Source organism: Aquarana catesbeiana, linkage group LG05 (assembly GCF_042186555.1).
Source record: "Aquarana catesbeiana isolate 2022-GZ linkage group LG05, ASM4218655v1, whole genome shotgun sequence".
Classification (NCBI taxonomy): domain Eukaryota; kingdom Metazoa; phylum Chordata; class Amphibia; order Anura; family Ranidae; genus Aquarana; species Aquarana catesbeiana.
The window spans coordinates 41,512,942-41,526,796 of NC_133328.1; the positions used below are offsets into that span (position 1 = coordinate 41,512,942).

General features: G+C 41.5%; 1 protein-coding gene across 4 annotated transcripts in view; it reads right to left on the minus strand.

Moving 5' to 3' along the window:
- CDK14 (cyclin dependent kinase 14) overlaps positions 1 to 13,855 on the minus strand; it is a 678,339-nt gene that overhangs the window by 371,548 nt on the left and 292,936 nt on the right. For all 4 annotated transcript variants that reach the window (XM_073629653.1, XM_073629651.1, XM_073629654.1 and 1 more), the window contains one exon: positions 10,991 to 11,053. In XM_073629653.1, coding sequence (XP_073485754.1) covers positions 10,991 to 11,053 — 63 coding nt within the window. The remainder of the gene's footprint in view (positions 1 to 10,990; positions 11,054 to 13,855) is intronic.

A 13,855-nucleotide genomic window follows, 5' to 3' on the forward strand; every position in this document is an offset into this window, starting at 1 on the left:
CTCCTCCCAGAGTGACCAGAGTGGCCAGAAGAAAGCTATTACTTTCCCAAACTCAAAACGTGCCATTTTGTTTTTTTGCTGAAAAGGCATGTGGGAGACTCCCAAAATGTATGGAGGAAGGTGCTCTGGTCTGATGAGACTAAAATTGAACTTTTTGGCCATCAAAAAAAATGCTATGTCTGGCGCAAACCCAACACATCACATCACCCAAAGAACACCATCCCCACAGTGAAACATGGTGGTGGCAGCATAATGCTGTGAGGATGTTTTTCAGCAGTCAGGACTGGGAAACTGCTCAGAGTTGAGGGAAAGATGGATGGTGCTAAATACAGGGATATTCCTTAGCAAAACCTGTACCACTCTGTGTGTGATTTGAGGCTAGGAAGGAGGTTCACCTTCCATGAGGACAATGACCCCAAACACACTGCTAAAGCAACACTTGGAGTGGTTTAAGGGGAAACATGTAAATGTGTTGGAATGGCCTAGTCAAAGCCCAGACCTCAATTCAATAGAAAATCTGTGGTCAGACTTAAAGATTGCTGTTGACAAGCGCAAACCATCCAACTTGAAGGAGCTGGAGCAGTTTTGCAAGGAGGAATGGTGAAAAATCCCAGTGGTAAGATGTGGCAAGCTCATAGAGACTTATCCAAAGTGACTTGGAGCTGTGATAGCCACAAAAGGTGGCTCTACAAAGTATTGACTTTAGGGGGGTTAATAGTTATGCACATTGACTTTTTCTGTTATTTTGTCCTATTTGTTGTTTGCTTCACAATAAAAAAAAAAAAAAATCTTCAAAGTTGTGGGCATGTTCTGTAAATTAAATTATGCAAATCCTCAAACAATCCATTGTAATTCCAGGTTGTGAGGCAGCAAAACATGAAAAATGCCAAGGGGGGTGAATACTTTTGCAAGGCACTGTATTTTATACATTTCATGGTTTCATGTCATAAATTTACAGGGCAACTCTTATCTTCTCCTTACAAAAGAGTCCTCCCACCTGCTCTTTTCCGACAGGCCACCTCGTATTTGAATCACAGATAGAGTTTAAAAGCCTGCAGCCTAAAAAAAAAAAAAAAAAAAAATCTACTTCAAACTATTCGGCTCAGTTCACATATATGCGAATCGCATGCATTTATACCTGCATCTGATCTGCAGAACATGTGAATCAGATCGGCTTTCAATGGATCGTGGTCCATATCAGAAAAGGATCCTGTGCGATTTTGGGTTCGGTTTAGTTGCGAATTCAATTAAAGATATGCACCTGAATCGCACCTAAACTGGTGAACAAAACCACACCGGACTCCGAACTGCAAACTGCAGTCGGACATGTGTGAATCTAGCCTTATAGTTCCCTTTAATGCCCTGGCTTCTTTAAAGTCTCTATAATATTGATATGGCTGGTCAGATCTAACACGTGAATGTCAAAACTGGCGTTTTCTTTTTTTTTTTTTGTTGCGTTGGACGCATTAGGCCTTATTACACCTGTGGTCCTCTGAAAAAAAATTGCCAGTTCACACTTATGCAAATTTTATGCCGATCAGACATCTACCAGGTGGTCTGGATGCCAGGACGTGTCTCCATACGGCTGCTTCCCACATATTGAGTTGACATCTACTATTTAGTGTGTCATCAACTTTTCAACAAACTTATTGTTCCCACACAAACAGGGCTATGCCTTCCTTTGGCTTCAGTATTCAGTTCCTGTTTGATGTGATACCATCATACGCTCTGAAAATCAGCCATTTGAAGTGGGCAGATTTTTGGAGACACAGTCCTGCTCATATTTCTTGTTTTTACTAAACTTTATCAGAATGTTTCATTTACGATATCATATATATATATATATATATATATATATATATATATATATATATATATATATATATATATATATATATATATATATATATACCCTGTTTCCCTGAAAATAAGACCTAGCGTAATTGTCGGTGATGGCTGCAATGTAAGCCCTACCCCCCAAATAAGCCCTAGTTAAGGTCCTTGTAGGTCTTATTTTCAGGATAGGGCTTATTTTCGGGGAAACAGGGTATGTATAATTGACATTTTTATTGACACCCCTGAAGAAGGAGACAGATACTCTGAAACGCATCAGCGGAACGAGAAATTTACTGTCAATCGATGTGGTGATTTTGTACTTTGTACACAGTAACTGTAACCATTCCAGTACATTTTATCTTTATTGCGTATACTATGTTTAATAAAATATGCTTTTTCTATAAACTATTTCAGTGCCTTAAAAGCCCATTTAGGGGATACCCTTTCTTTGTTTAGTCAATTCGGATGTGGCACCTTACAGAGACACCCTCACCGATATAATTATTGCTCTGTGCAGATCAGGTGGGTTCAGAAAAGCATAGACTTGCATGTCATCTAAAAAAGCATTATTTCCAATGAAGGCTGTTTACATTTATGCGGTGCGAATTTGATATGGTTTAAAAAAGGTTCCTGTGTGAGTTTAGTGTTAGTTCTGTGCACACTTTTCCAAATCCCTTCAGAATTCGCATTAGAATTGCACCTGTCAAAACAGAAATCGCACTGTGAAATCGCATCAGCTTTGTACCGCATCAGTGTGAATCGAGACTAAAGGTCGATTAAAGTCTCATACCATTTTATCCCTTTATAGTCCTATATCTCCTAATGTTATGATTTTGGGGTTTCTATTAAATGTTTTGAAAAACCTTTGTCTTGTAAAAATGAGGTTTCTCTCTCCAGTGCACAGGCTCAGTTTGGTGTGTATTGCTAGAGGGTTTTTTTTTTTTTTTTTTTCTTGGGAAAAAAAAAAACGCACGTGATCAGCACAGGGCCAATCAGCACTGTCCAGACAGAGGGTCAGTGGTCCTGTATCCTCATATGACAATCAGAGGAGAATGAAAACTCCTCCTACAAGCTTTAACCAGACACGGATAAAAGTCACAAGACTGCTCTAAATGCTGATGAGAAAAGGTATTTAGCAGTTTCCATTTACTCAAATAACTGCATTTCCATGTTCTGTGTACTGTGGGAGACCAGGTATAATGAACGCAGGTTCTTGGGTTTAGTAATACTTTTACAGCCATAATGAGACACCTACAGTGCGTTGAAAAAGTATTCATACCCTTTGAATGTTTGCACACTTTGTCATATTACAACCAAAAAATGTAAATGTATTTTATTGGGATTTTATGTGATAGACCAACACAAAGTGGCACATAAATGTGCAGTGGAAGGAAAAGTATTAATGGTTTTCAAAAGTTTTTAAAATAAATATGTGAAAAGTGTGGCGTGCATTTGTATTCGGCCCCCCTGAGTCAATACTTTGTAGAACCACCTTTCCCTGCAATTACAGCTGCAAGTCTTTTTGGGGATGTCTCTACCAGCTTTGCCCATCTAGAGAGGGACATTTTTGCCCATTCTTCTTTGCAAAATCCCTCAAGCTCTGTCAGATTGAATAGAGAGTGCCTGAACAGCAATTTTCAAGACTTGCTACAGATTCTCAATTAGATTTAGGTCTGGACTTTGACTGGGCCATTCTAACACATGAATATGCTTTGATCTAAACCATTTCATTGTAGCTCTGGCTGTATGTTCAAATGTTGAAAACCATTTTCCTTCCACTTCACAATTATGTGCCACTTTGTGTTGGTCGATCACATAAAATCCCAATAAAATACATTTACGTTTTTGGTTGTAAGATGACAAAATGTGGAACATTTCAAGGGGTATATATATATTTTTTAAGGCACTGTATCTATTAGGCCTCTTGCACACTGCTGCCTGAAAACGCTCAGTTTTCCGGCATACAGGCAATTTTTTTTTTTAACCAATCTAAATGCAGTCCATTGTTTTTAATGTGCCCGTACACACAGGCCCTTAAACATTGCGCTGTGTATTGATCAGTTAAAAAAAATCCAGAAATATGAGTTGCCAGTCAGTTGCACGTAAACTCGTAAATACACGCAAATACATGCAAGTGATATACATCCCATCTTCGTGTTCTTTTTCTGCCAAGAAAGTCTGATGCTCATACATCAGTACAGAGTGTAAGAGGCCTTACTATGACTTCAACTGGGACTTTGGAGCGAGGCCCCAGTTGTCCTCTACGTAATAAAGGCTACACTTCTTTACATAATCTTTGCAGCTAAATACTTAGGCCTCTTTCACACTTGTGCGACTTGTCCTGAGACGTGCAAAGTCGCATGACAAGTCATACCCCATGATTTCCAATGAGTACCATTCATATCTGTGCGACTTAAGAGTAGTCCCTATACTACTTTGGTCCAATTTTGATGTGAGTTTAGGTCAGTAGACCTGAAGTTTATATAGGCATTCCCTGAAATTGCGTCAAAAACGCAGCAAAATCGGCAAAAAAGTGGTGTGAAAGGGACCTTAAGGGAAACATTAGGCGCTTTACTCTGTAAACTGCAATAGTTACTGAATTATTAATACCAAAAAGTTATAATCTTTTTCTGGAATTAAGCAGGTGTGGCCCTCAGGAGATCATTTGGCCCCTTGAAGATTTAATTCAATCAATGTGTTTAGTATGACCTAAAGGACTCAACTGATAATGGATAAAAGTTTTCCTTTATGATCGAACCAAAAATACTAAACGAACAAAAAAAAAAAACCAAAAAAAAAAAAGAACTGTACATTTCCTACAGAAAACATATCATAAAATGGCCAAATTTAAACAGGGTGATTTATTCTGGAACAATGACCTTGTGCGAGCTGCGAATGACAGCGCCAAACAGCCAGACAAGAAGAAGCAATTGAAATAAATAAGTTGCTGGCATATTATTTAATTTGAATAGATGGGCAGAGAGGAGAGCTGCGGGCTGGATTGTCTTGTGTCTGACAGTGAGAATTGAGACAGACAGCTTTATTATAGGGCACGCGCGATTTGCCCATTCAGGCTCCAGTAGAGATGTAGTGGGGGCCACATAATTAATACCGGCTCCCGCAGATCCTGGACATGTGCCAGCATTGTCTCCTCTGTGCTAATGTACAAGCTCTTCAGCCCCCTTTATCACGGGCTTCCTCTAGAGGAAACACTCAACAAATCTGCTAATCCCAATCATAACTCTACAAAAGAGGAAACTGCAAAAGCTATACACAGGCTAGCCCTAAATGTGAGGCCTGATGAATGAACAATTCCAGGTTAATTGTTTATTGAAGGAGGATCATTTATATGAAAGACCTTACAGAGGGGATCACTAGATATATTGATCTGTATGGCTGAAATGTGCATTGGAGTTAGATTGGGAATTGACTGCATGTCTATGGGTAATCTCCAACCAATGCAGAAGCTCCTGATCAACCAATCATAGGGGTTAAAACTGATTGTACAATATGGATTTTCCCAAAATTTTCCTAAGTAAGGTGACCCCCGGAGCACGGTATGTATGCTTTGAATGTAAACATGCATGCATGGCTAGACTTATTGGAGTTTATTTACTAAAACTGGAGAGTGCAAAATATGGTGCAGCTGTGCATACAGTGCCTTCCAAAAGTATTCACACCCCTTGGCTTTTTACCTATTTTGTTACTTTACAGCCTTTAGTTCAATTTTTTTTTAATCTTTTTTAATCTAAATTATATGTGATGGATCAGAACACAATAGTCTGGTCAAGTAAAATTAGAAAAATATATACATAAAACTATTTTTCAGAAATAAAAAACTGATACTTGGCATGTGCGTATGTATTCACCCCCTTTGTTATGAAGCCCATAAAAAGCTCTGATGCAACCAATTACCTTCAGAAGTCACATAATTAGTGAAATGATGTCCACCTGTGTGCAATCTAAGTGTCACATGATCTGTCATTACATATACACACCTTTTTGAAAGGCCCCAGAGGCTGCAACACCTAAGAAAGAGGCACCCCTAACCAAACACTGCCATGAAGACCAAGGAACTCTCCAAACAAGTAAGGGACAATGTTGTTGAGAAGTACAAGTCAGGATTAGGTTATAAAAAAATATCCAAATCTTTGATGATCCCTAGGAGCACCATCAAATCTATCATAACCAAAAATGGAAAGAACATGGCACAACAACAAACCTGTCAAGAGACGGCTGCACACCAAAACTCACGGACCGGGCATGGAGGGCATTAATCAGAGAGGCAGCACAGAGACCTAAGGTAACCCTGGAGGAGCTGCAGAGATTCACAGCAGAGACTGGAGTATCTGTACATAGGAGGACAATAAGCCGTACGCTCCATAGAGTTGGGCTTTATGGCAGAGTAGCCTAGAGAAAGCCATTACTTTCAGCAGAAAACAAAATGGCACGTTTTGAGTTTGCAAAAAGGCATGTGGGAGACTCCCAAAATGTATGGAGGAAGGGGCTCTGGTCTGATGAGACTAAAATTGAACTTTATGGCCTTCAAAGAAACCGCTATGTCTGGCGCAAACCCAACACATCACATCACCCAAAGAACGCCATCCCCACAGTGAAACATGGTGGTGGCAGCATCATGCTGTGGGGATGTTTTTCAGCAGTCGTGACTGAGAAACTGGTCGGAGTTGAGGGAAAGATGGATGGTGCTAAATACAGGGATATTTTGAGCAAAACCTGTACCACTCTGTGTATGATTGGAGGCTAGGACGGAGGTTCACCTTCCAGCAGGACAATGACCCCAAACACACTGCTAAAGCAAAACTTGAGTGGTTTAAGGTGAAAAATGTTAATGTGTTGGAATGGCCTAGTCAAATCCCAGACCTCAATCCAATAGAAAATCTGTGGTCAGACTTAAAGATTGCTGTTCACAAGCGCAAACCATCCAACTTGAAAGAGCTGGAGCAGTTTTGCAAGGAGGAATGGGCAAAAATCCCAGTGGTAAGATGTGGTGAGCTCATAGAGACTTATCCAAAGTGACTTGGAGCTGTGATAGTCGCAAAAGTTGGCTCTACAAAGTATTAACTTTAGGGGGGTGAATAGTTATGCACATTGACTTTTTCTGTTACTTTGTCCTATTTGTTTGCTTCACAAAAAAAAAAATTCTTCAAAGTTGTGGGCATGTTTTGTAAATTAAATGATGTGAATCCTCAAACAAAGCATGTTAATTCCAGGTTGTGAGGCAACAAAACACGAAAAATGCCAAGGGGGTGAATACTTTTGCAAGGCACTGTAGAAACCAATCAGCTTCCAGGTTTTATTGTCAAAGCCTAACCACTTGCTGACCGCCTAAGTGGGAAAATACATAATTCGTTTGACATTAAATACTGGCGTTATGGCTGCTGCTAGATGCCATAACTCTGGTATTTTCTTTTCCCTCAGGCGCTGGACTTTCAGATAAAAGTGATCCCGCAGTGGATTTGCCATGGGATCACTTTAAGAAGTTAATGAGAGGGGTGCTCTCCCCCTCCCAGCTCTTCCCAGTGGTTCCTGGATTTAAGTTACCGATCGCTGAGCCCGGAAATCATCCAGCGCCGGCGGTGGCTTACCATGAAGATAAGCCATGGGAAGATGGCCGTCACTCATCTCTATGCCCTTGGAGGACTGGAGCGACGTTGTGACATCACTTCTGGTTCTCAGACCATGTAAACATAGCTTTTTTTTCCTAAAGTAAAAGATAACAAAAATGTATTTGATCTTTTGCTTTTAAAAAGGTAGAGGAGAGATTTGGGGTCTCTCCATAAAGAAGCCCCCTCATACTATATTGTTATCACAAGGGATGTTTACATTCCTTGCAATAGCAATAAAAATGATTTAAAAAAAAAAAAAGTTAAAAGGACAGTGTAAAACATTAAAAAACATAATAAAACAAATATATACATTTTTTATTTAACATATCCCTGTCCTGTTAAGTAGCGTATTTTGGCATCATTCCACGAGCGTGCACAATTTTAAAGCATGACATGTTAGGTATCTATGTACTTAGCGTAACAGCTTTTATATTATTAAAAAAAAAAATGGAGCATATATATTTTTTTCTTATTCCTTTAAGTGTTTTGTTTTCCCAAAAAATTGCATTTAAAAAATGGCTGCACAAAAACCACATAACATAAAAATGCAAGGACTGCCATTTTTATTCTCTAGGGTCTCTGTTAAATAAATATATATACTATTTGAGGGTTCTAAGTAATTTTCTAGCAAAAAATACAGATTTTTACTGGTAAAAAACAAGTGTTAGAAAAAGGCCTGGTCTTTATTGAACAAGCTGAAGTTAGAAGCTGATTGGCTACCATGCACAGCTGCACCAGATTTTACACTTTCCGGTTTTAGTAAATCAACCCCACTGAGGCAAATAGGAGGTTTACTTTGCAAGGGAATTTTCCCTTAGCTTAGTAAAAGGGGTGAAAAATATTCATGCAAAGAATACCCGATGATATGCAAAGAAAATTAAAAAATAAATCTTTTTGCTTGCATTTGATTGGAATATGGAAGTCAACAGAGCTTCACCTCAATCACTAAGCTAGGGAAAAATTCCTTTACAAAGTGAACAGCATATTGGCTTATAGTAAATCAAGCCTATTGAACGTGTTTATGTTACTATCATTCTACAGAGCAAAGGAGTGTCTGCGACTTCATGTCTATGACTAGCCACAGACGGGCCATATATGGCCCAATAAAAGGAAAGGATGTGACCAGGTCAGGGCCGTCTTTAATATAGATTGGACCCTGGGCAAACATTTTCTTGAGACACTCTCTCTCTCCCCCGCCAATTATGCCCTCCACCTGCTCTGAGACGTACAATAAATAGTAGCTCGACTCAAAATCAGTTTACTACAGCAGATCAGGCAATGATTGCGATTGGTTGCCAGAGGTTACAGCATATCATTACCGCTCACTAATCAGTTGGTAGAGGTTACAGCACATCATTACCGCTCAATGATTAGTTGCTAGAGGTTACAGCACATCATTACCGCTCACTGATTAGTTGCTAGAGGTTACAGCACATCATTACTGATCACTGACTGGTTGCTAGACATTACACCACATCATTACTGCTCAATGATTAGTTGCTAGAGCAGGGGTAGGCAACCTCTGCCCTCTAGCTGTGGTGAAACAACAAGTCCAATGAGACATTGCAAGACCATGACAATCACAGGCATGACTCCTAGAGGCAGAGGCATGATGGCATTTGTGTTTCACCACAGCTGGAGTGGCAAGGTTTCCTACCCCTGTGCTAGATATTACACCACATCATTACTGGTCAATGATTAGTTGCTAGAGGTTACAACACAGCATTACTGCTCATTGATTGGTTGCTAGAGGCTACTGCATATCATTACTGCTCACTGACTGGTTGCTAGAGATTACAGCACATCATTACCACCCATTGATTGGTTGCTAGAGGTTACTGCACATCATTACTGCTCACTGATTGGTTGCTAATGGTTACTGTTCATCATTACCATTTTACTTACTGGTTGCTAGAGGTAAATGTGGCAATTTCTCTATGGAGGGACCTCTGGAATAAACATAGCAGTCTCTCTATGGAGGGGCCCCTGGACTAGAAGTTGCAATCTCTCTATGGAGGGGCCTCTGGACTGGAGGTAGTAGTCTCCCTATGGAGGGGCTCCTGGACTGGAGGAAGCAGTTTCTCTATGGAGGCCATCCAAAGACTGCTACTTCCAGTCCAGGGGCCCCTCTATAGAGGGACTACTACCTCCAGTCCAGGGGCCCTTCCTATTGTAGAGAGCCTCTAGAATAAAAACCCTCAGTAGTGACAGTAGTGCTGTGCTCCCCTCCTAGCAGTTCTCCCCTCCGTGTGTGCTGTGTGTGTGGGACTCACACCTGAGCTACAGTAAGTTTGAACCCATGTGTCTCTCCCCTCCCTCCTCCACAGCAGGCTGGTGCGGAGCGGCATTGGCACTCTCTCTATGATGAAGGCAAAATAGAACTGTCACAGTGGGGCATGGGGTTCGAGAAAGCGGATGGCCCCAGACTTGCCGCACGCGACGGGACATCAGCGGCAGCGCCCATAGTTGAAGAGAAGCTGTGCGATATTAGGCAGAGGACAGATCACTCCGCCGTGACTGACAGGGTTGCAGCCGGGACTAGGGGAGCAGTATCGGCAAATGAGGCCGACTGTTCCTTCCGTGGCACCTACCCAGCGCTGTCAGAGTCATTTGGAGGAAGTGCCTGCCTCAAAGTCAAGGGGCAGCTGCTTTGGGCCCCACAGCAATGAACTTTAATGGCATCCCGGTCTTAGTCCGTAGGGTTCAATATTGACTTGGCCCACCCTTTGCAGCTATAACAGCTTCAACTCTTCTGGGAAGGCTGTCCACAAGGTTTAGGAGTGTGTCTATGGGAATGTTTGACCATTCTTCCAGAAGCAAATTTGTGAAGTCAGGTACTGATGTGGACAGGAAGGCCTGGCTCGCAGTCTCTGCTCTAATACATCCCAGAGGTGTTCTATTGGGTTGAGGTCAGGACTCTGTGCAGGCCAGTCAAGTTTGTCCACCCCAAACTTGCTCATTCATGTCTACAGAGTATACAGATCGGGACTTCTGAATTTTTCACATAGCATACTATACTGCCAGATCTATGACTCTGAACACATTAAAGCCAGACCATCAATATAACAGCCAGGTAACAAACATATTCAAAAGGAGGTTAGAACTAGCATAACAGGTTTACTTTAAATCTATATTTTCCGTCTTGCTAAGATGGATAACTAAACAGTAACAAAAGGGCTGGAAAATGCACCTTTTCTGGAGAAAGCGATGCTCCAAATTCACTCCAGTGCGGTCATATGACTAAACACTCAGCCCTTTGGTCAAACCTACTCTGCTGGACCTGAATGCTGATCCTCTTCTTAAAAAGAGATCTTATAACTAAAAGGCCAAGGCTTCTGATCATGTGAGCAGTACTGGAGGGAATCAGAGACAACATTTTTCCCTGGAAGGAAAGTATGTCAGCCTTTTTTTTTTTACTGTTTATCTATCAATCTCGCAAGACTGTTCGCACCGATTCTCTTTGGGTTGACTTTAAATTGATATCAGCAGGGTATAAAATTGAATCTCCAGCTCACTGGACATCTTACCTTCACATTGTCAGGATGCAGCCCTCCAGGGTGTTTATCCATGTACTGACATAAATCTGTGTGCTGCAATACAAGGAAAAGCAACACAGAATTATTCTTTATGCAACTCAGACACAAAAACTCAAACTTACATAAAACACCACATTTCAACAAGCATGGAAAATGTTTCTCTTTACATAGCAGAGACAGGTTTGTAAGACATGTGACTGCTTGTAGTCACCAGATAACCTAAGGGTAGAAATCCAGATGAATACAAGTACCCATTGGGAACAGGTTGATTTTTTTTTTCTAACAAACATGTCATACTTACCTGCTCTGTGTAATGTTTTGTACAGAGCAGGCCAGATCCTCCTCTTCTCAGGTCCCTTACCCGTGTTCCTGGACCCTCCTTCCTGCCTAGTGCCCCCACAGTAAGCAGCTTGCTATGGGGGCACCAGCACAGGTTTGCTCCTGAGCAGCTGCTCTGTCTGTTGGCTCGGCCCCGACCCCCTCTTTCCTAAATGGCTCACTGGCTGTGATTGACACCCAGCCAATGAGGAGGCAGGGAACCCAGAGAGCCGCTGCTTTAATGCACATTGCTGTATTGAGATGGGGCTCAGGTAAATAGTAGGGGGGCATGAAGGTAAAAACCTTCAGCCTTTACAACAAGCCTATGCTAAACAGCCCCACACCATGATGCTCCCACCTCCAAACTTCACTGTTGGTATGGGGGTGTTTTTGGGGTGATGTGCTATTTGTCCTCCAAACATGGTGTGTATTATGGCATCCAAAGAGTTCACATTTGGTCTCATCTGACCAGACTATATTCTCCCAGTAGTTTACAGGCTTGTCTAAATATTATGCAGCAAACTTTAAACGAGCTTCAACATGCTTTTTCTTCAGCAATGGAGTCTTGCATGGTGAGCGTGCATTCAGGCCATGCTAGTTGAGTGCATTACTTATGGTTTTCTTTGAAACAATTGTACCTGCTAATCCAGGTCTTTCTGAAGCTCTCCACAAGTGGTCATTGGCTCTTGGACAACTCTGATAATTATTTTCACTCTGTCAGAAATCTTGTGAGGAGCACCTAGTTCGTGGCCGGTTTATAGTGAAATTATGTTCTTTTCACTCCCGGATTATGGCCCCAACAGTGCTCACTGGAGCATTCAGAAGTTTAGACATCCTTCTGAAACCAATGCCATCGGTATGTTTTGCAACAATAAGGTTATGAAGGTCTTGAGAGAGCTCTTTGCTTTTACCCATCATGTGAGGTTTCTTGTGTGACATCTTGGTAATGAAACATCTTTTTATAGGCCATCAGTTGAGACTGAACCAGCTGATATTAATTTGCACTGACAAGGGGCAGGATTGCTTTCTAATTAATGATACATTTCAGCTGGTGTCTTGGCTTTCTGTGGCTTTTTGAACAGCCATTTCGTCAGGTGTTCAATACTTTTTCCATTCCATTTTATTATACATAACTTAAATTTGTTAATGTATTTGTTTTGGTGTCTATGTATGCATGGATTGCATGGGTTGTTACCGACGCGGTGAAAATGTAATGTCAATAGCAACTTTAGATATAAAGTTGGGATGGTATTCAGACCCCCTTACATTTTTCATTCTTTGTTATATTGCAGCCATTTGCTAAAATCATTTAAGTTCATTTTTTTTCCTCAATGTACACAGCACCCCATATTTACAGAAAAACACAGAATTGTTGACATTTTTGCAGATTTATTAAAAAAGAAAAACTGAAATATCACATGGTCCTAAGTATTCAGACCCTTTGCAGTGACACTCATATTTAACTCAGGTGCTGTCCATTTCTTCTGATCATCCTTGAGATGGTTCTACACCTTCATTTGAGCCCAGCTGTGTTTGATTATACTGATTGGACTTGATTAGGAAAGCCACACACCTGTCTATATAAGACCTTACAGCTCACAGTGCATGTCAGAGAAAATGAGAATCATGAGGTCAAAGGAACTACCTGAAAAGCTCAGAGACAGAATTGTGGCAAGGCACAGATCTGGCCAAGGTTACAAAAAAATTTCTGCTGCACTTAAGGTTCCTAAGAGCACAGTGGCCTCCATAATCCTTAAATGGAAGACGTTTGGGACGACCAGAAACCTTCCTAGAGCTGGCCATCCGGCCAAACTGAGCTATCGGGGGAGAAGAGTCTTGGTGAGAGAGGTAAAGAAGAATCCAAAGATCACTGTGGCTGAGCTCTAGAGATGCAGTCGTAAGATGGGAGAAAGTTGTGGAAAGTCAACCATCACTGCAGCCCTCCACCAGTCGGGGCTTTATGGCAGAGTGGCCCGACGGAAGCCTCTCCTCAGTGCAAGACACATGAAAGCCCGCATGGAGTTTGCTAAAAACACCTGAAGGACTCCAAGATGGTGAGAAATAAGATTCTTTAGTCTGATGAAACCAAGATAGAACTTTTTAGCCTTAATTCTAAGTGGTATGTGTGGAGAAAACCAGGCACTGCTCATCGCCTGTCCAATACAGTCCCAACAGTGAAGCATGGTGGAGGCAGCATCAGGCTGTGGGGTGTTTTTCAGCTACAGGGACAGGATGACTGGTTGCAATTGAGGGAAAGATGAATGCGGCCAAGTACAGGGATATCCTGGACGAAAACCTTCTCCAGAGTGCTCAGGACCTCAGACTGGGCCAAAGGTTTACCTTCCAACAAGACAATGACCCTAAGCACACAGCTAAAATAACGAAGGAGTGGTTTCACAACAACTCCGTGACTGTTCTTGAATGGCCCAGCCAGAGTCCTGACTTAAACCCAAATGAGCATCTCTGGAGAGACCTAAAAATGGCTGTCCACAAATGTTCACCATCCAACCTGACAGAACTGGAGAGGATCTGCAAGGA